Below are 23,647 nucleotides of genomic sequence, written 5' to 3' on the forward strand. Positions count from 1 at the left end.
CTATTTGTGGGGCTACTGCTAGGAAGCAACACAGAGTTCATGCTGCAGTGGGCCACCACTCTCACGCAGAGGACATGTTTTCAAAATAAGTTCACATGTAATTAAGAAACTAATACCTCCCAAATCATTTAATCTGCTGATGTCCTCTGCGTAAGAGTGGTAGCCCACTGCAGCATGAACTCTGTGTTGCTTCCTAGCGGTAGTCCCACAAATAGCGCGGGCTTAAACCATCAACCACTGTGTTTGTTATCCAGACGGTTTATTGAAGCTACTTGTTGGCTTCCTACTGCTGTCAGCTAGAATACTTGTGTGAAAGAGATTGCATTAATTTTGAAGAACAAAGTGTAGTACAAAAGATCACAAACTGATCGCATGGACCACAGCCTTGTCTAACTCAATGAAACTATGAGCCATGCTGTGTGGGGCCACCCAAGACAGATGGGTCACGGTGGAGAGTTCTGACAAAACGTGGTACACTGGAGAAGGGAATGACAAACCACTTCAGTATTCTCGCCTTGAGAACCCCAAACAGTATGAAAAGGCAAAAAGACAAGACACTGGAAGATGAACTCCCCAGGTTGGTAGGTGCCCAATATGCTACTGGAGATCAGTGGAGAAATATAACTCCAGAAAGAATGAAGGAATGGAGCCAAAGCAAAAACACCACCCAGTTGTGGATGTGACTGGTGATGGAAGTAAAGCTCGATGCTATAAAGAACAATATTGCATAGGAACCTGGAATGTTGTTAGGTCCATGAATCAAGGCAAATTGGAAGTGGTCGAACAGGAGATGGTAAGAATGAGCATCAACATTATAGGAATGAGTGAGCTAAGATGGACTGGAATGGGCGAATTTAACTCAGATGACCATTACATCTACTACCGTGGGCAAGAATTCCTTAGAAAAAATGGGGTAGCCATCATAGTCAACAATAGAGTCTGAAATGCAGTACTTGGATGCAATCTCAAAAACGAGAGAATGAACTCCGTTCATTGCCAAGGCAAATCATTCAAAATCACAATAATTCAAGTCTATGCCCCAACCAATAATGCTGAAGAAGCTGAAGTTGAACGGTTCTATGAAGACCTACAAGACCTTCTAGAACTAACACACAAAAAAGATGTTCTTTTCATTATAGGGGACTAGAATGCAAAAGTAGGAAGTCAAGAGATACCTGAAGTAACAAGCAAATTTGGCCTTGGAGTACAAAACGAAGCAGGGCAAAGGCTAATAGAGTTTTGGCAAGAGAACGCACTGGTCATAGCAAACACCCTCTTCCAACGACACAAGAGAAGACTCTACACATGGACATCACCAGACGGTCAACACCAAAATCAGACTGATTATATTCTTTGCAGCCAAAGATGGAGAAGCTCTACACAGACAGCAAAAACAAGACTGGGAGCTGACTGTGACTCAGATCATGAACTCCTTCTTGCCAAATTCAGACTTAAATTGAAGAGCAGGGAAAATCAGTAGACCATTCAGGTATGACCTAAATCAAATCCCTTATGATTATATAGTGGAAGTGAGAAATAGATTCAAGGGATTAGATCTGATAGACAGAGTGCCTGAAGAACTATGGATGGAGGTTTGTGACACTGTACAGGAGGCAGTGATCAAGACCACCCCCAAGAAAGAAATGCAAAAAGGCTAAATGGCTGTCTGAGGAGGCCTTACAAATAGCTGAGAAAAGAAAAGACACAAAAGGCAAAGGAGAAAAAGAAAGATATATCCATTTGAATGCAGAGTTCCAAAGAATAGCAAGGAGAGATAAGAAAGCCTTCTTCAGCCATCAATGCAAAGAAACAGAAGAAAACAATAGAATGGGAAACACTAGAGATCTCTTCAAGAAAATAGAGATACCAAGGGAACATTCCATGCAAAGATGGGCACAATAAAGGACAGAAGTGGTATGGACCTAACAGAAGTAGATTTTAAGAAGAGGTGGCCAAAAAAAAAAAAAAAAAGAGGTGGCAAGAATACACAGAAGAACTGTACAAAAAAGATCTTCACGACCCAGATAATCACAATGGTGTGATCACTCACCTAGAGCTAGATATCCTGGAATATGAAGTCAAGTGGGCCTTAGGAAGCATCACTACGAACAAAGCTAGTGGAGGTGATGGAATTCCAGTTGAGCTATTCCAAATCCTGAAAGATGATGCTGTGAAAGTACTGCACTCAATATGCCAGCAAACTTGGAAACCTCAGCAGTGGCCACAGGACTGGAAAAGGTCAGTTTTCATTCCAATCCCAAAGACAGGCAATGCCAAAGAATGTTCAAACCACTGCACAATTGTACTCATCTTACACACTAGCAAATGCTCAAAATTTTCCAAGCCAGGCTTCCAACAGTAAATGAACCATGAACTTCCAGATGTTCAAGCTGGATTTAGAAAAGGCAGAGATCCAACTGCTAACATGCACTGGATCATCAGAACAGCAATAGAGTTCCAGAAAAACATCTACTTCTGCTTTATTGACTACACCAAAGCCTTTGACTGTGTAGATCACAACGAACTGGAAAATTCTTCAAGAGATGGAAATACCAAAACACCAGACCTGCCTCCTGAGAAATCTGTATGCAGGTCAAGAAGCAACAGTTAGAATGGACATGGAACAAAAGGCTGGTTCCAAATTGGAAAAGGAGTACATCAAGGCTGTATATTCTCACCCTGCTTATTTACCTTCTATGCATAGTACATCATGTGAAATCCTGGGCTGGATGAAGCACAAGCTGGTTCAAGATTTTTGGAAGGAATATCACTAACCTCAGATATGCAGATGACACCACCCTTATGATAGAAAGCGAAGAACTAAAGAGCCTCTTCATGAAAGTGAAAGAGGAGAGTGAAAATTTTGGCTTAAAACTCAATATTCAGAAAACTAAAATTATGGCATCCAGTCCCATCACTTCATGGCAAATAGATGGGGAAACAGTGGAAACAGTGACAGGCTTTTATTTTCTTGGGCTCCAAAATCACTGCAGATGGTGACTGCAGCCAGAAAATTAAAAGACACTTGCTCCTTGGAAGAAAAGTTATGACCAACCTAGACAGCATATTAAAAAGCAGTGACATTACTTTGCCAACAAAGGTCCATCTAGTTAAAGCTATGGTTTTTCCAGTGGTCATGTACGGATGTGAGAGTTGGACTGTGAAGAAAGCTGAGCACCAAAGAACTGATGCTTTTGAACTGTGATGTTGGAGAAAACTCCTGAGAGTCCCTTGTACTGCAAGGAGATCCAACCAGTACATCCTAAAGGAAATCAGTCCTGAATATTCATTGAAGAACTGATGCTGAAGCTGAAACTACAATCCTTTGGCCACCTGATGGGAAGAACTGACTCTTTTGAAGAGACCCTGATGCCTGGAAAGATTGAAGGTGGGAGGAGAAGGGGATGACAGAGGATGAGATGGTTAGATGGCATCACCGACTAGAGTTTGAGCAAGCCCCAGGAGCTGGTGATGAACAGGGAAGCCTGGCGTGCTGCAGTCCATGGGCTCACAAAGAGTCGGACACAACTGAGCAACTGAACTGAACTGACTGACAAAGTGTACACCTACATGAGATCTATGAATATTCTGCCACATAATTTTAGCTGCTTATTATATAATGTAGCATTACTACCACCACCATTTCTGAACCAAAATTATTAAGCCACTATGAGGGCAAACAGTGCCTAGTAAGCAAAATGGAAGAAGCTCTGTGATTATTTTATGTTTACGGAAACACAGAATACAGTATTTGAAATCAGTCAAGGACTTCCCTATAGCTCAGATGGTAAAGAACCTGCCTGCAATGCTGGAGATCCAGGTTCAATCCCTGGGTCAGGAAGATCCCCTGGAGAAGGAAACAGCAACCCACTCCAGTATCCTTGCCTGGAGAATACCATGGACAGAGGAGCCTGGTGAGCTATAGTTCATGGGGTCGCAGAGAGTCAGACACAACTGAGTGACTAACACTACTACTACTAAATATTGGACAGCAGATACTGGGAATAAAAGTTGTATCACCTAGGAGGAGGAAGTAGAACAAATAAGCCTTAAGAAGGAGAGAGATGAAGACAGAAGTTAGGAAGAGGAAGCAGCCACTTAAATAAGTCTTAAGAGGGAGAGACATGAAGAGAGAAGTCAATGTCCACCATACACATACAGTGAGCAAGACGAGTGTGTCCTTACTTTGGTACTGAAAGGGAGGAGAGGTAGGAAATAAGAACATTCTAGATAGGAGGGGGCACTCTAGAGAAAATCCTGAAACCGGAGTAGATGTTTACCAGGCTACAGGGGGAGGGGCACTACACCAGGAGTCATGAAACAGAGCCATGACAACGGCACACTTAAGAGCAACGATCTTTGCTGGCACGTAAGGTACAGGGCGAGGGGTGCTGAGATACGAGACCAGGTGGGAAGTAACTGCTGCCTTTCCACCATCTACTGAGAACTTTCTCACTGAATGGGAACTAGCAGCATGCTCTAAACCTTCTATCAGCCATCTCACTCAAGTCTTTACAACACTTCTATCACTACACCCATCCTACAGATTTTTTTTACAGGGGAAAAACCTTAAGGTTTATTTAAGATGAAAAGTTGTATTTGTTGTTGTTTATAGTTACTAAGTCATGTCTGACTCTTTGCAACCCCATGGACTGTAGCCAGCCAGGCTCCTCTGTCCATGGGATTTCCCAGGCAAGAACACTGGAGTGGGTTGCCGTTTCCTTCTCCAAGGGATCTTCCCAACTGAGGCATCGAACCCGCCTCTCCTACATTGGTAGGTAGGTTCTTTACCACTAAGCCACCAGGGAAGCCCTATTTAAGATCAAAAGCGAGTAACTAATGTCAAAACCATGCTCAAACAAATTGTCTCTAGAGCTGGACATCACCTGGATGAAAGGCAAGGGCTTTTGCGGAGGGGCTCATATCCCATACCCAAAGAGTACAAAGATTTCCAAGTGCAAAAATAACTCTGGTGGCAACACAGAAAACAGACTGGCTGTGGGCAAGACAGGGCAACAAAGAAGACAACTGTGACAAGCAAAACAAGAAGTGACGATCTCCATTAACGTCAGCACCTGCCCTAGGGAGATGAAGATACTGAGGCGGCAGAGCTCAGAGGCTGTGGCCGCTGCCTACATGTGGGGCTCCGAGCAAGGATGACTCATTATCCCACTTTAGTGAACAAGTTTCTGCTGCTACCATTTTTGGAAAAACACCACTCAGAAAAGCACTAGTTTGAAAGGGATTATCACCACACATTTAGAGTGAATGGTAACCATATATTCTATAATATATATTCTATATATTCTATAGTATATATTCTATAATCAAAAAATTTTAATATTTATGTGGACCATTTTAAAAAAATCTTTACAGATTTTGTTACAATACTGCTTCTGTTTTATGTTTTGGTTTTTTGGCTCCAAGACATGTGGGATCTCAGCTCCCCGACCAGGGATGGAACCTGCACCCCCTGTACTGGAAAACAGTCTCAACCACTGGACCACCAGGAAAGTCTCTATAATAAAAATTTTTAAGTATTTTCTACAGCTAAACTTGAGAGAGAAAAAAGAATCTCATTAATCTTGTTATACATATCAATCTACCTCCGGAATATTCATTAATGCAGTTCTTTCTCTAGTTACATAGACATAAAAGTTGTAAACAGGTCGTACTTCTCTTGAAAAAAAATCAGTTACCTGAATGTTAGCTGGGAACGTTTCGGCAGCTTGTCTAGAACGAAGAAGGTGGGGGACAATCTTTAACTTGACCCTTGTGCTGACTGGGTCCCTTTTCAGCTCTGGCTTCAGAACCGCTCCCTGTTGAAAACATTATAATTCAGCACTTCGAAATTATTATCAATTGAAAGAAATCATGAGAGATCATCTAAATCAATGGTCTCTAAAACTTCTGTTTCAAGATCCCTTTATACTCTTAAAAACTACTGAAGCTTCCTAAGATCTTTCTTTTATACTAGAATATCTATGAATATTTACTATATTAGAAATTAAAACTGAAAAAATTTTAAGTACTTATTCACTTAAAAATAGTATTAAAGCCAGGATATATTTTCATAAATAACATACTTTTAAGACAAATTAAAAACTACATTTTTCATAAAATAAATTAAAAAAAAAAGAAAACTTAAAAAAAAATAAAAGCAACAGACCAACTTAAAAAAAATAAATGTAATACAATGTAGCTATTAAATGTTATAGAACACAATGACATGGAAAAGTGTGTGCAACATTGTTTAAATAATAAAAGAACTTTGTGGAACTACAAGAACTCAATTATGTTTAAAAAAATACAACATAGTGATATTTATGTACAGAAAAAAGTGGAATGAGATACACACCATGTTAAAATTATTAGCCCTGGGTGGTGGGATTACAGATAAAATTTAATTTTCTTATTGCTTTTCTGTGTTTGCTAAATTTTCTATAATGAAAATATGTTGAAATAAAAAAAAAATCCTGGGGAAAAAAAAAAAAACTACATTTTTCAAAATAAAAAACTGCACTGAGAGAGTGGTACTGTTTTTTCTGTGAATCTCTTCACTATCCACTTTCATAGAAGAAAGCTGGATTCCTGTATCTTTTTCAGGATTTAATCTGTTGTGATATGTTATTTTGGTTTAAGTATACTAAAAAAAATAAAACCAGCTTCACAGAGATATGTAACTGGAAAAATGGTGATTATTTTATTAGGTTTTTCAGGTAATTACAGATATTCTAAATACAGATACCACCCACAAACTTCCACAAACTTGATATAAAATAGTTTCTTAAAGGTTGTCATGTGGATTTGAAAATGTATCAATGGAACCTCTGCATACTCTGTTACAGTAAACTAAATTCCACCACTCTATTAAATTATATTAAATGGCTCCCTTACCCTTATATGCTTCTGTAACAACACTGGTCATTTAGAAAATATTGGCTCACTGAGTTACACAAATATTTCATTATAAAACATCCGCACACACACAAATCACATGTCAATATCATGACCAATCTTATCAGAAAACTCTGTAAATACTGACAAACTGTCATGCTCAACACAATGAATACAAATTTCCCAAAATTCTCATTTTTGCTTAAAAAGCTCAACTTTCACCACTGCCAACAGAGCATGTTAACTGTTTTTCTTGAAACCTCATTTTTTTCATTTTAAAAGAGAAAATTCATGCCAAATACCCATCTTAATAACCAGAGTTTGTCTCTCTACTCTTAATATAAAATAATTTTTTCTGCTTCATCAAGGATATTCGTAAGCTGAGTTTTATTTCCTCTCTCCTTTTTAACCAAGAGTGCTGACAGTGAAGAACAGAATGATTCCTAATAATTATTTAATGACACAGCTCTGATTCATGCTAAGGTCCCAGCAGTGACACACATCACTGCTTTTGCACCATCAGTGCAAAATTCAACACAGAAAAAAAAGGCAAAACCTGTCTTAGCTTTGTGAACCTCTAAAGACCCTCTGTGACCTATGGACCACACTCTGGGAACCACTGACCTAGTGGTTCTTCTACATGAAGAACATGATGCCCAGAAAAGTTGTGCAATTAGCCAGATCTCTCCTCTCCAAAACATTTATGTGCATCCATTCAGGAGGAGAATCAGGGTGGGGTGAGAATTCCCAACTCATTGTTCTTTCTGCTACACCGTACACAACTTTTTCTTCTTGTGGGGTTGGGGAGGCCTGTGTCACAGCATGAGGGATCTCAGTTCACCAATCAGGGATCACACCCCTGCCCCCTGCAGTGGAAGCAGGGAGTCTTAACCACTGGACAGCCAGGGAAGTCCCTATTACACTCAATTTAATCTAACAGGAGTTAATACAATTTTTAAAACAATTATTTATGGTTTAGAAAGCAAACAAATAATTTTGTATGTCTAGGTTTAGACTTGGAATACTTCTAAACACAGTGAACAAAAAAGAACTTAAGTTATTAAGCAACATCTTACTTTGAAAATTCAGAAGAACCCACCTACTGTCCTAGATTCTAGACCAGGAGTCAAGAAACTACAGCCCATGAGCCAAATCCAGCCTACTATCTGTCTTGGTAAGGTCTGTGAGTTAAAAGAAGTTTTCACATTTTCAAACGATTTTTTAAAAATAAAAGCAATATTCTGTAAAATTGTATTTCACAAAATAATAAGAAATTCAAATTTCAGTATCAATAAAGTCTTACTGGAACATGGCCATGCTCATTCAGTTATGTTCTATGGCTGGTTTCACGTTATGGCAGAATTGAGTAGCTGCAGCCTCAGAACTATAAAGCCATTAAAGTCTAAAATATCTACAGAAAATGTTTACTGAGGCCTAATCTAGGGAGCTGAATAAAAAACACCACATCAGGTAAACTAAGCTACTTCAGGAGACTTTAATGTACTTACACTAGTATGGTCTCAAAGTAGTACTTCCTATAGCATATGTTCAGCCTAAATCAAAATAACCTGGAGAAAATGTTCAAGTACCACCATGTCAAAAAAATGCTTTTATGACAATGTAAGAATAAACCAAAACAACCTACCTCTTTTGTTTTCAGTGGTATATCTCCAAGGTATACCTTGTACATCTTATTAATGATGGCAGGATTATTCCAGTCAATCAAGCTACAGAAAGTTTCAACAAAGCTTGTTAAAATTATTATTTTTCTCTCCCACTTCAATAATTTCAAAATATCGTGACCTCAATACATTATTAAAGAAAAATGTTATAAATACACAAATGAAGAGAAGGCAATTGACACTGCAGAAGAGAAGGAAAGGGATTAATTTCTATCAAAGTTAGTTTTCAAACAGAAAAAAAAAGTTCTTTATCCCACCATGATTCAATGTAACACAGACCATTGCAGCCAGTGGCCCGATTTGGTGCCACTCAAGAAATCCGGACTGTATTCCACTCTCAGGGTCAATGACACGGAGCAGGTCCAGCAGAGCAGAGCCACACTACACTTGTTCAAAGAGCCCTGAGGCACAGTTCTTCTGTTTAGCCACTTGGAAATTCAAAAGTGATATGGAAAGTGACCAAAAAATACATTTTACCCATTAAAGAAAGCCACAACCCTAGGAAGCTTGCAGCCCATGGCATTTCTCAAATTCTGTGTCACTGTGACCTCCAGCATCCCCCTCTTATCTCCCAGCACACACCTGCAGTCTTAACACCTAAGACTTTGCTGCCATTTAGTCATTAAGACTTATTCCTAATTGGGCCCCACAATAAGATGACTTAGAACATTACTCCCCAACCTTCTGGGCACCAGGGACTGATTTTGCGGAAGACAGTTTTTCCACAGACCATGGGTTGGTGGAGGGAAGGATGGTTTGGGACTGATTCAAGTGCAATGCATTTATTGTGCAGTTTATTTCTAATCTAATGCCATTGCTCATCTGAGAGCAGGTACTGGTCCATGGTGTGGAGGTAGGGGACCCCCGACCTAGAAATACAATGTGACTGGTGATGTACCCACCCTCCGCAGCAGCCGCCAGCCAGCCATTCTATAAACCAAGGAATAATGCAATTCTGTATTTCACTTGAAATAGTAAGATTTAACCACACTATCTTCTCTCTTTTGACCTTAATTCTGCTTTCAAACTATGTTGTATCTGTGCAAATGTAAGTTACCACGGTGCTTAGACTGTTTTCCTAATCCATCTCTTCTTTCATCTATCAAACTACCTCATTCGGATATCCACAATCCCACTATCCTCAAAGACAGTCTACAATCCTACTTATATTTACCTATATCTTTCCTCAGCTGATTTCTACTAACTAATCCTTGAGTTCCACCTTTGCTTCTCTTCTATAAATACTTCAAGTTTACAGATTTTTGACAAAATACACACACTTTAGTAAAACAAACAGAAAACCTAACAATGGTTAACTAATAAGGATAACTTTCACTGTTTCTTCTACTTTTCTCTTGTCACCTTTCTAGCTTTAGTTTTCTGATTACACGCTTATGAAAATTCAAAAATTATTAATATAGAGAATACAATTCCTTATACTCTGCACCCTAACCCTCTCTATTTCCTTTCAGTAACCACTAACTTTGGTGTATCTTTTTCTAGACTTCTTTCCTGTGCACATAAAAGAGCTAGATGGGTACGGCAGGTAGATTGAAACAGATCAATACAGACAAGGATCGCTTGAAGAGATACTTTGGGATTTCTATTTAACAAAATGGGCTAACTACATATTGTTCTCAACTCACTTTTTACCTCTTAACAATGTTACGCTATTTTTTTTTTTTTTTGGAAAATATACTTGTTTTAATGAACAAAACCAAAACTAATTAGAATACTTCAGCACCACATTTATATATCCAACAATCCAATCTATTGCATGGTGTAAAGAATGGAGCCAGTCCAAACACAATGAAGTTTTAAAGGAAGATTTTTTGGAAAACTGTTTGGAGGGTCCTCAAAAAAAAAAAACAAAAAACGAGTTGCCAGTGGGACCTGAAAATGCCACTCCTGGGTATACATCCTGACAAAATAATACAAAAAGATACACACATGCCTGTGTTCAAAGCAGCATTATTCATAATAGCCAAGACATGAAGACATGGACAACAATCTAAATGTCCATCAACAGATGAATGGATAAAGAAGATGTGGCACATATATTCAATGGAATATTACTCAGCCACAAAAAAGAATGGAATAATGCCATTTGCAGCAACATGGATGGACCTAGAGAGATTATTGTATTGAGTGAAGTAAGACAGAAAGAGAAAGACAAATACCACATGACCTACCACTTGTACGTGGGGTCTCAAGCACGGCACCAATGGACTCATCTGTGAGACAGTCACAGACACAGAGCAGACTCGCAGCTGCCACGGGGTGGGGGGAGGAAGAACCGGGAGTGTGGGGTAAGCAGATGCAAGCTACTATACGCAGGATGGATAAACAATGAGGTCGTACTGTATAACACGGGGAATTACATTCAATCCCCTGTGAAAAACCATAATGGTAAGGAATATGACAGAGTATATGTATAACTGAGTCACCCAGCTGTACAGCAGAAAATAAACACAATGCTCTAATCAACTATACTTAAATTTTTAAAATATAAATACATAAAACTATTATATATAGAAAGGATAAATAACAAGGTCTTCCTGTATGGTACAGTGAACTATCTCAAATATCCTGTGGTCAACCATAATGGAAAAGAATACAGAAAAGTGTATATATATATATATATATATAAAATATATTTTATATTTTTATAAAGACTATAAAAAAATATATATATAATTGAATCATTTTGCTGTATAGCAGAAATTAACACAACATTGTAAATCAACTATACTTGAATAAAATTTTTTAAAAAGGGTTTTTGACACTTCAAAACCAAATAAATTTCTTGAAGGAGATACCAGAAAGACATAGTCATAGCGGCATGAAAGAATTTTAGACTTGGTGGGGAATGTTAAGTACAATCTGGTCCAAATTTCTCATTTTACAGAGTCCAAGGCCTAGTGAGGTTAAGTGAGTCTTCCATATTCAGACAATCAGCAAGAGGCAGGATCAGAATTATTTCCATGACAGACATGCATTCCCAGCCACCACCACACAGACACAGCTCATTTATATTTTAATAAGCAAACGAAGACACAATGAAGTTAATTTCATTACCCTGTGACACCTACTTATATTTCTTTGGAGAGGGAAACCTATGATATATACCTTCATAAAGTTTTATCATCTTACCCACATTCCATCGTCTTTTTATTAGATTAAGCATTAAAATAAATTCAAAAATGAAGTATTCCATAATCTGATTTTTTTAAACAAAGTATCTTCAATTTTTCATGTATTTTCCAGTCTTTGCACATGTCATTTATTAAAAATCAGTACATATATAATTTTGTATTATGTGTTATTCATCTGCCATTATGTTGGGGCAATTTACATGTTGCTGTATTATTTTTATAATTATTTGCAAAGATAATAATACCTATATAGATGTAATACTCTATATAGGTCACGTAGTTAATTTCACTATTTACCCACTGTAGAAATCTGATTAAAAATCAGTACATATATAATTTTGCATTATGTGTTATTCATCTGCCATTATGTTGGGGCAATTTACATGTTGCTGTATTATTTTTATAATTATTTGGGAAGATAATAATACCTATATAGATGTAATATTCTATATAGGTCACGTACTTAATTTCACTATTTACCCACTGTAGAAATCTGATTATGTTTCCTTTTTTAACAATTATAGGAAATAATACAATTAATGAATCTGTAACATTTTTCTAAATATAATATTTCTCTTCTTTTGAATGATTCTCAGGATGAAGTCCCCGAAGATTCACATAAAAAAAAGTAAGTATTTTTATGGTTCATTACCTACTACAAACTGCTTTGCCAAAATTATTTCAATTTACAGTGTCAATCAACAGGGTATAAGCACAGCAGTTTCAACAGAAACTTAAATGGAGTAATCAGCTGTTACACAATTGTATTTACCAGTTGGCATACTATTGTTTTATTGTGCATGATTTGATTTCTTATATACAATTTTTTCCATGAGTCTATTTATTACACTTATTTTCTCCTGTGTATATTAAGACCTATTCAGTATCTCTTTTCATGGGACCTGATTTTCATATTAACCATAATACCTACATATCCTTTATTAAAAGCCATCTCAAAGAATTTTAGAGGAAGAATCAAAAATGAGTAACTTTTGGGTTTCGACATTTTTCTTAACATTAGTTCTTTAAGTTCATTTACCTAAACAAAGGTCTCAGTTCTTATGGTAATTATCCTTATCCATTCCAATTTTAAACTGCTTCTCCAAACAGCTTTTCCTCTTTGCCTTATACAGAATTCTGCTCCTCAGCAAACTGTCTTTCATACAAATTAGGTATATTTCACAATCTCATAAATTGAATGCCTCATTACGCAAAAGCTGAAAAGAATATGTGCTGAGCAAGCTTTTAGAAATCTAGCATCTTTTCAATTTCTAAAGTTTAAAGAGGGGGAAGGAACTCACCTTTGCTTGCTTTTCAACTCTAGGTCTGCTGCGGTGGCTACACTGTGGCGTGTGTCACTAGAAGCAATCACCAGGTGGAGAACAGCTTCGAGCTCAGGCACCTGCTCAGCTTCTATGAATTTCACTATACCCAGTTTGCACTGTAGATAAATGAAGGGAAGGAAAAATATCGATCAGAGAAACAAAGACCACCAACCTGAAGTATGTGTTTAACATATTACTATGGTCATAAACCAAAGATTAATAGAACAACAGTAGCCACTCCTATTTAGCCTTACAGTGTGCCAGGGACCATACTAACCCATACATATTCATGATTTCATTTAACCCTCACAATCTAGAAATGAGTATCATTATACCCATTTTTCTGATACGAAAACTGAGGCAAGGCTGAAGAGACTAAGACATTTAATAAATGATGAAGGCACAATCCAAACCCAAGTCTCTCAGACTCCAAGGCCACTATGATACAAAGCCTTCCTATTTGGGTGAAAAGCCTCTCTAGAATGGTGAAACCTTGAAATGAAGTCCAAATCTGGAGCCTCTGGTAGAGTGTAGTACATCGGGAGTGAGGTACTCCATGGATTCTTGTGACAGTTCAAAAAGAAATAAAACTCACAGTCCATGGAGTTCTATTCTACTGCTAACATACCAACTCTGCCCTCTATAATCTTACATACTGAAAACAACATGATTTCAAACATATGCAAGAATTTCAAATGTAAGTAAAATTCTAATCAAACAGTATTCAATCTAACTGGCTAAAAGTAAACACAGACTGAAGAAGAGATTCTTAGATTCTGCTAAGAACTTCATGCAACATGAAGAAGCTATGACTTTCACTACAAATAACTGCATTTAGGATAAATATACCTGCAAAATGAAATTTTACCTTTAAAATCAGTTACATAATAGTTCTCATGTATATGAAATAGGACTGATAAAGTTTTCAATTATTCATACTACATGACAAAGGATGCAATTTTAAAAAGCAGACAAAGGGATCATAAAAATGCCTGCCTTCCCTCTGTGTGTTCAATACAACTGACTTGCAACAAGAGCTACAACAGAGAAGATGCAAGCATTTACTGCAGCTATGAGAGTCACTACATAAAGATTTATAGAAAAAGTGTTCAAAGGAAACTGAGAACAATACTCATGTCTAGGAATAGGAGACTAGTTTAAAACATATTATGTGATTTATGCATTATTTAATACAGACATTTAAAAAGACATTATTTTAAAACTTGACATTTTGTTTAAAAAAATGAAGCTCAAATAGTATATTATATAAAAATGTAATGTGTAAAATTACATTTGTGTACACACACACACATGTATATAGAGCTGGTGAAAGGTGAATGACAAACTAAGGTGGTGGGATTCCGAGTAATTTTTAATTTCTTGTTATAATATTCTGTATTATTTTAATATTTACACTATCACTAACACTATCATTTGAAAAAAAGAAAAACTGTTTCATCTGAAAGAAAAAATGTAAAAAACAAAAGGGATGTTTAAAAATTAGAGGAAAACATCTTTCATCCTTGAAACCAAACTCTTCAAGGCTCAACCATGAAATGGACAAAAGACATACAGAAGCCCTTAGGAATTAGCAAATCATGACCAATGTAAGATTACCATTTAATGTTAACACTGATTCTCCAGCACTGAGAGCTTTAGCACTGAGAGACCTAAATGCAAAGCCTCCTCCTAGGAGTGAGACTGTGGTAAATCTCCAAACTCAGTTCTTTTTACAAAATGGAACCAATAATTTCTATGCCTTGTCAGTTCTGCTGTGAGGATTAAATGAGATAATGTATTCAAAGTACTCAGTATAGTGCCTGTCACATAGGCCACACTTTAAAGAGTAGCTTCTGCTAGTATTTACCTTTCTTTCTTTCTTACATCACAGTTTAAGAAGAAAAAAGATCTATAAAATATGAAGATTTAATCTAATCACACAGAACCCTTGCTAAACAAATCATTCTATAAATTTGTGAGCGGCAAGAATGCCCACTTGAATTCTTCCCTTTCCTGGGAACACTGTTTTGATCAGTGATCACTTACATTGCCAGAAAGAAAAGGACCAAATCATTTAGACTGCCATGGAGAGATAAAGGAAGGATTGGAAGACTAACCCATGTTGCTTGAATTCCAAAATAATTACATACTGATCTCATCTGTTCTTCCCTGAGGTGCCTGATGACACAGACACAGTGAGGCACCTTCTCTGTAGAGCACCAGTCTTTTTTAAAAGCTGCTCAGAGAACATCTGTGTCCTGTTTAAATCCAGAATAAAATTCTTAATGCCAATTTTTCAATTCCCAGGAAGAAATATAAAAGGGCGTCATGCTTTTTCCCCCACATGGTCACTTGTTCCTCACTTTACACAAAACGTACAGCCCTAAAAAGCTGAATAACATAAGACAAATTGTATTTAAACTGCACCAAAGCAGCTAAACATTAAACCTATAATTAAAAACTAAAATGAAAGAAGTTAAAAACATTCAGTCTGTAAGTGGGCTGTATTTTATACGTGAAATATGGAAGCAACATTTGAAAAACTGAAGAGTTTTTCCCACTCCTCCCTCTCCCTGGGGCTTTAACCAATAAATGACATGATGATGTCAGCACATTACATCAATCGCTCCTCTCAAATGTATTTCATTAGACAGCCTGAATAACTGGAATTCTCTGACACATGCTTCCATGGACTGACTTCACAGGGGCAAGTGTGCAGGGTTAAGCTCCATATGAACACACAGTGTGTGATACCTGTTCCAACTGTTCAGGCGTCCATGGGTTATCTCCAATAACTCGTTTAGCTGCATAAAAGCTCATTCCTGGGGGAGGCTGTGGTATTCCAGAACCTCCCCCACTATTTGAAGAAGAACCCTGTGCTGAAGATGAATTTTGGCGACTCTGGGATTCATTTAACACATATCTGGAAAGGAAATGGGAATTTAACCCCTCTATAAAAACACACACAAACACATGTATATGTAATACATTCAATTACATACTTTCCTCCCACAGAATTTTTGTTGAAGAATAAACACTTGAAATTAAAATTTCATCATAAAGGAGAATTTTAAAGATAGGTATCTTTAAAAGGTACCCACATCCTCAGCAAATTAACCACTGGAGTATATCTGCTCAATTTAACTACAAATGAACCATAACAGTTACCAATAATGAATATAAGTATTCTGTTCACACTCAATCCATAAATTATTATTCTAAAAATCACTATGAACCCACTATATTTTGTTGATTGTAATGGAAATTAAAAGAAAAAAAAGCTATTGTTTTATACCCAAAGCAGAGAATAATTTTATATTCATTCCCATTTCTGTTCAATTCTCCTTAAACTTCTTGTATCTCTCCATCAGAACACCCACTGAAACCTCCAAACCACTTACCACAGAGGCATATACTGCCCCCAAAATGAAAAAATTCAAAAGGACCCAAAGAAGAAAAATCATGAGGACCAGCTTTTTCCATTATACGTTCAAAGCATACAGCTTCACAAATACTTATTTACTGATTTATCATCCTATTTCATTTTTAGCTTCTACAGATTAAAAATAAGATTTCTGGTAAATTCATTTTGAACCAATTAAACTGGTTAAACATTTAAACCAATTAAGCATTTCTCATCTACAAAATGAAAACTTTGATATAAATAATGATTCAAGTCCCTTTGAAATCTAAAATTCTAAGCTGACAAATTCCCAGATTTGATATTAAAATATCCATTATAGTAAAAATTAAACACTAGGAGCCTAACAGCACAGTAAACTATTCCACATTACTATATATCATATTCATTTCATTCCTAAATTCATCTAATTTTTTAAAAACTTGTTGAAGGACCACTTTAATATTTATATATAAACAATGCAAATTCTCACGGGGAAGGAAAACATGAGGGACCACTGGCTTGGGTACATTGTGTGCCTAAGTTAAATCTGGACTTCCAAGTTAAATTACCAAAGCCATCATCACCTGCCAATTCTGGCTGCCTCCTGATTTAACAACTGTAAAAGGAGATTTTCATTTATTTCTTAAGTTACCGCAAGACTGACAGTACACAGGAAGTAAACCAATCAATTACTGAACAGCTAATATTGTACAGACTACCATCCCAGACACCAGACAGAGGAACAACAGGAGGTGTAAGACTGTCTACCAGACTGGAGCAAGCTGAGAAAATAACAACACAACACGCTCAACAGCACAGGATGTTATCAGATGACAAAGAAACTGCAGGAGACACAAGAGATGTGGGTTTGATCCCTGGGCCGGGAAGATTCCTTGGAGAGGAAATGGCAACCTGCTCCAGTATTCCTGCCTGTAAAATTCCAAGGACTGAAGAGCCTGGCAGGCTCCAGTCCACGGGGTCACAAAGAGTCATACGCAACCGAGCACACACATTACAGAGGTAATGGAAGGTCCAGAAAATAAAACCGCCAAATCAGAAGAGTAGGAGGAGAACAAATGGGAAAGGAGAGAAAGTGAACAGCGTCAACTCTCCTGTGGCTGAGGGAGGGATAGACGATGGGGAGCCCAACATGCCACGCTCATGGTGCAGATTACCGAAGAAGCACAACGAAAGCAGTATTTTAGAAAAATATCTCTAGCAGCAGGACAACCTAAAAAATGAGCAGGCTAGAAGCAAATCACAACGCGGGCACTATGTGGGCACCAGGAGCCTGAGGCGGAGCAAACAGCTCCTGACTTCAAAGAGCTCCCAATCTAGTAGGAGAGAGGGACACGTCACCGCACCGAAACACCAAGAGGCACTACGGACGGTGCTCAGTGTTATGCGGACAAGGAGAGTGTCCTGTGCCTAGGGCAGGGGGTTTACGTCAGAGACGACAGAGCCGACGTCTAAGCTCCTTTGTGAGGCTTTTCAAAGTGATTTTTTTAGCTGTCGTTTCTTGCTGTTTTCTTTCTTTCCTTCTTCCTTTCTTTTGTGATGGGGAAGCATTCTAAGCAGAGGGAACTGTATGCTCTTAAAACAAAGACAGGCCAGGAGATACAGAGTGCATGGAGTGCATGAAATACACAAGTGCGTGTAATGACTGGAAAGTAACAGCCCAAGGATTTTAAGGTGTAACCTGGTAAGATCTGCATTTGAAAAATCAGGAAACTCTGCAGCAGAGTAGACAGTACTGAAGAAGAGAAGCTGGTGAGAAACGAGAAGAGAGGTTAAAAGAGCCTGAACTAGAGGGTAGCAGTGGGAATGACTCCAGGGCACATGGAGGCAGTGGTAGGGAGCTTTATGGGACTGACATTGAGGCAACCAGGAGGAGAAAGCTGGAGCAACTTCTAATTGTACGCCTACATGGCTAAGAGAATCATCACAGCACTGATGCAATTAAAGGAGAGAAACTACGTTTACTGGGAAAGATTGATTTCAGCTTGGATGGGTCAAGCCTGAAAGCACAAAAGCAGCTCCAGGCTGTTAAGATCAGTAAGCAGTGGGACTGGAGTTTAGGAGAGATCAGGGCTGCACCAAAGCAAACCTGAGACACACACATTTTCACCTGAAAGTTGAATCACTGAAAAGAGTACTGGACGCCACACAGTAAAAGCAGTCAAGAACAAGATCCCTTGTTCCGTTTTGCTTTGGTTTACTTACCCGTAAGGCATTAAAAGGACGTCCAGCATGAAGTCCAAAAGCAGCTGCACAGTCTTTGGTTTCTCAGCAAGATTAAACGGAGAAGCTGATTTTGATGATTCAACAGGGTATTTCATGTGAAAAAGGGTTGGTATTAAAAGATGCATTAAGCTGAAAAAACAATTACATTTATTGCAACTATTTAAAAATAAGGGTTTTTTATACATGCAAATAACAGACAAAATAACAACAACAAAAAAATCACTTGACAAAAAATGGCAATCGTAGCAAGGACCATTCATCTTCAAAACTACTCATTTACAAAGTCTAGGGACTGGCCTAGATTTCACTCTTATTTCTTTCTTGTTGAAAGCTCAGTATATTGAGTGATAAGTGACATTTTAGCCAACGTGACTCATCACAAAAACACCTGAGAAAAATGTATATAATATGAGCTCAATGTTAGTATCTATTACAAGAGATTTAATATGAAACCTTAGGTAAAGTTCAACTGACAACATGTCCTGTCAATCTTTTTTTTTTTTCCCTTTTCACGTTTAATTAAAAATAAAGTCATTCAAAAGCTAAAGAAATTAAACATGAATCATGTCAATATTTGGAATATAATATTAAATTTCCACCGTGTGAATTTAAGTAACACAGCTTCAGTAATTCCTTCTTTCACTATACCTGTTGCTAGGAAAACAATTTCAAACTAGTGCTTACAATGTCTATTAATTTTACTTGTAGGAAGACTTTTTTGCACCAGCTACCACAAGAACACGGCTCTCTGCACCCTGTTCTCCTGTTACACGCGTGCACACAGACATTAAAGGGACCCTACCACACGCTCCCCAGAGAAAAATTTTTTTTTACTTGTAAATGTGAGCATGAAGATCTTTTAAAAATGTTTATGCTCTAAAAAGCGAACTGAAAACATGATTTAACTCTTTCCTCCACAGCTGCTCTTCGTGTTTCTCACCACAACAAGGCTAGGATACAGAACTTCTGGGCTACACCGAGAAATGAAGGAGCATAGTCTAAACCTCTTCATCTCGTCAATTCCCACGTGAATACAAACGCGTAATCAGTTTCTTAAGAAAACTGCTCTGAAACTTTATATCCTCCAAGACAGAAAGGTTTGATGAAAAGCATATTAGAACTCTAATTTTTGCAATCACAAGCTCTAATTTTTGCAATCAAGAAAATCAGTTGCTTCAAAATAACTGACCAAACTGAAAATGCATTTAGATTGAAAAAAAATGTTAATTGTTCTGCACAGTTTCCCATATGCTCACAAGATATTTTATAATTTACAAAATTAACCAAACAGTCATGTTGAGGTAACACAGCAATGTTGGCTGAAAGAGTTCGACTTAATTAAGCCTTTGCATTTGGCCAGGTGAAACCAGACGTGTGGATCTGTTTTTGAACGGCAGCACTGACTCTCAGAGGTGGGGAACCAGGTAACCGGGGACAGCATACCTGTCCTGCTGAGGCTGAGGCTTTCCTTCCATGGCAGTGAGAAGCGTAGGGGCCAGCTCACACTGTTTCTCCACCGGTAGCCGAGGATAGCCCATCTTAACATAAATTATAGTAAAATTCTGATGCAATGAGAGAAAGGCAAGTTAGTATAAAAGAAGTATTCAAGGATTTCAACAAAAACGTATGGTTGATAGTCTAGGTAGTTATCTTATAATCAAGAAACTGAATCCTCCTTCCTCTTGCTTATCACCTATTACAGCCTGGCCAACCAATCTGTCTCAGGAAGAACTCCAGCCCCACTTACTCAAAATACTTACTTTAAGATGGGCTTCACAGGAGGGAGCAGGACCTAGTCTAGCGCATTTAAACATACATCAAATTATTCTGCTATATGCCTTAAACATATACAATTCTATTTGTCAATTCTATGTTTCAATAAATCTGGGTGGGGGGCAGGTATGGGGGTGGGGAATTAGGTACTCACATGTGCAGTTACTTTTGACTGAAAAGAAAAAAGTAATCCTTTGACCTACCTAAACTGACATACTACACACCAGTATCAGATCTCCCAGTTTGTTACATTAATCCTTTCAAGCTAAGAGGAGGCCCATGTTAGGTTCCAGGCTGTCATTTCCCAGCTGGTCAATTACTAAAATAACCTCAGTACATTGTGGCACTGTGGTTCCTCACTCCAACATCTGACCGATGGATGATGAAGCGAGGGGAAGCTGTGTGCGGTCAGTGTGCGAGCATCACTACAAACCATGTGAATGCCTCATTTTAAGCAAACCCATAAATGCATATCCAGATTTACACATAAGATAGAAATTTGCTTTTCTGAAGGACTTTAGAACAGACTTCATAAAATCATTCCATTAAAGACATCCTATTTGGCAGTTGTACTGGCACACACTGTTCCTATTTGCTTACAGGAAGACACATGCATAATGGAGCTGTATACCAACAGCAGGAACAGACAAGATAGCCTGGGCCAGCGGGTGGCTTCAAAGGTTTGGAATCCAGATGTTAGATAAGACCCAATAGAATTCTGCCTCAATGCTACAACCACAAGGACCAGGAAAAGAACATCATCTGCCATTACATAGCATCAATATTTTTTACATTTCATTTTCATGAGGAGAACATTTAATAGGAATATTTCTTACCAGCCCCAGTTTACTCCACTTTTAAAAAGAGTATCTTTCTAAATATATAATATATATCAAATATATTGTTTTTATTTCAGCCTTCCTCTTTCTGTCTTTTTACCTTTTTTTCTTCTTCTGTCATCCTTTACTTATTCTATGCTACATAACCCTTCTCTTTCTATTTATACCAATGTCTCATAACCTTTTACTAAGAATCAATGATTCTTTTATACAGCAATATACCTGACACATCACTACACCAACATTCACCCTGTGTAAAACGGCCATGCATTAACCTACTCCTACCATTTCCTCCAGGTCAACACTCGAGAAACAGTGTGTCCATTTGAAGAAAAACATCTCGTGTTTTATTTAGAAACAGTCTAAGATGAAATTCTAGGCTGGCCAATATACTGATAACATCTACTAAACATTATGAAAGAAAACTTACTGCAAGTCAGAAAATAGTCCAAGACAATACTCACTGTGACAAAGGAGACTGCAGCAGGGTCCTGGTACTGAACCAAGAGTGTCTCTACTGGGAGCTGTATCTTGGGGCGGCTTTTTATGCGCTTATTCAGATGGACCAACAGTTCCATTACCTACAATAGAGGGCGGCAGGAACTGAAATTCTTGATCATATTTTAAAAACAAATTCACTTCTCAAGTATTACCTATTTTACTTTTTTCTTGTAAAGGATGTAAATTTGGCATCCCAGAAAGGGAGTATAGAATATTGGAATCTTGTTCCAAAATGCTATCCCCAAGAATCCACACACCAGAATTTTACCAGGCAATGTATTTCACAATGTCCTCCAAGTTAATTCAAGTTGAGATTCCACAGAGGCCTATACTGAGGCACAGTCCCCCAGAAGATGGTGCGCAAATGACTGCAACACGCCATGCTACAGACTGAATATCTGTGTCTCCCAAAATTCGTACAGCAAAGCCCTAATCCCCACTGTGATCTGGAGGCAATTAGGTTTGGATGAGGTAATGAGGCTAGAGTTCACATGTAAGGGATGGATGCCCTTGTAAGGGGATGAAGATATCAAGAGTTCTCCCTTTCTCTGTCATTTGAGGATAAAGCAAGAAGATAGCCCTGTGTAAACCATGAAAAGTTCCTGATGAAGAACCTGACCATGCTGGCACTCTGATCATGGACTTCCAGCCTCCAAAACTCTCAGAAATAAATGCTATTTATGGAGTTGGTGATGGACAGAGAGGCCTGGAGTGCTGCAATTCATGGGGTTGCAAAGAGTCAGACACGACTGAGCAACTGAACTGAACTGACGTCATATAGTCTGTGGTATACTGTTATAGCCGGAGAAGGCAATGGCACCCCACTCCAGTACTCTTGCCTGGAAAATCCCATGGATGGAGGAGCCTGGAAGGCTGCAGTCCATGGGGTCGCTGAGGGTCGGACACAACTGAGCGACTTCACTTTCACTTTTCACTTTCATGCATTGGAGAAGGAAATGGCAACCCACTCCAGAGTTCTTGCCTGGAGAATACCAGGGACAGGGGAGCCTGGCGGGCTGCCGTCTATGGGGTTGCACAGAGTCGGACACGACTGAAGCGACTTAGCAGCAGCAGCAGCATACTGTTATAGCAGCCCCTATAGACTGACTAAGAGTACTACAGAAAGAGAAACATTCAAGGTACTGTGAGTTTCAAGAAGAAAACTTGTCTGCCAAGATCAAGAAGGACTTCAAGGAGAAAGTGACAGGAAACAAAGTCCTAAAGAGCAGATGAAATTCCAAGCAGAAGATCAGTTATAAGTAGGTATGAGAGGTCTAAACGAACATGGTGCACTGCATCTGACTGAAACATAGAATCAGTTCAGTTCAGTTCAGCTCAGTTGCTCAGTCGTGTCCGACTCGTAAGAGATAGAAGTGGGGCTTAGATTATAAAAGGATTTGGGTAAAATGCTGAGAAGTTTTTGCTTTATTCTGAAGATCATCTGATTCTATTCAAGAGTTTAAAGTAAGTAATACCAAGCTTCCTCTCCCTTAAGTGGGAAAAGATGGCAGAAACCGAGGTCAACAAGCAACGATTCTCACAGCAAGAAAGGAAGCTACAAAGGCTCATGTCAAACGACCCCAGTCTTAACTATAAAGTGGGATAACACCACTTTATCTAACTAGGAAAGGAGCACTGAGATATAAGATTTTTAGAAAGCCTTAACTAAAGACTCAAGAATTTAAAGTGAGACTATTCCAGAGGACACGGCTTACACTATTCTCCATCATTTCTGAAATTTGAGCTCTAGCTTCAAAGCAAGTATTAAGGAGAGCTTATAGGGATGTTCACAGCGAAGGTTCAGTTATTTACAGCAATCATGAAATAG

At 38.1% G+C, this 23,647-nt stretch overlaps 1 protein-coding gene across 4 annotated transcripts in view; it reads right to left on the minus strand.

The window, feature by feature from the left end:
• Positions 1–23,647, minus strand: part of ECPAS (Ecm29 proteasome adaptor and scaffold) — a 110,144-nt gene that overhangs the window by 53,125 nt on the left and 33,372 nt on the right. For all 4 annotated transcript variants that reach the window (XR_009738211.1, XM_061426482.1, XM_061426481.1 and 1 more), the window contains 7 exons: positions 21,783–21,899; positions 20,150–20,268; positions 18,686–18,835; positions 15,814–15,982; positions 13,036–13,175; positions 8,543–8,624; positions 5,700–5,819 (listed from right to left, as the gene is read on the minus strand). Coding sequence is in view for 3 of the 4 variants with exons in the window: in XM_061426482.1 (XP_061282466.1) it covers positions 5,700–5,819; positions 8,543–8,624; positions 13,036–13,175; positions 15,814–15,982; positions 18,686–18,835; positions 20,150–20,268; positions 21,783–21,899 (897 nt within the window). In the remaining variant the exon portion in view is untranslated. The remainder of the gene's footprint in view (positions 1–5,699; positions 5,820–8,542; positions 8,625–13,035; positions 13,176–15,813; positions 15,983–18,685; positions 18,836–20,149; positions 20,269–21,782; positions 21,900–23,647) is intronic.

This window comes from Bos javanicus, chromosome 8 (assembly GCF_032452875.1).
Source record: "Bos javanicus breed banteng chromosome 8, ARS-OSU_banteng_1.0, whole genome shotgun sequence".
Lineage (NCBI taxonomy): Eukaryota > Metazoa > Chordata > Mammalia > Artiodactyla > Bovidae > Bos > Bos javanicus.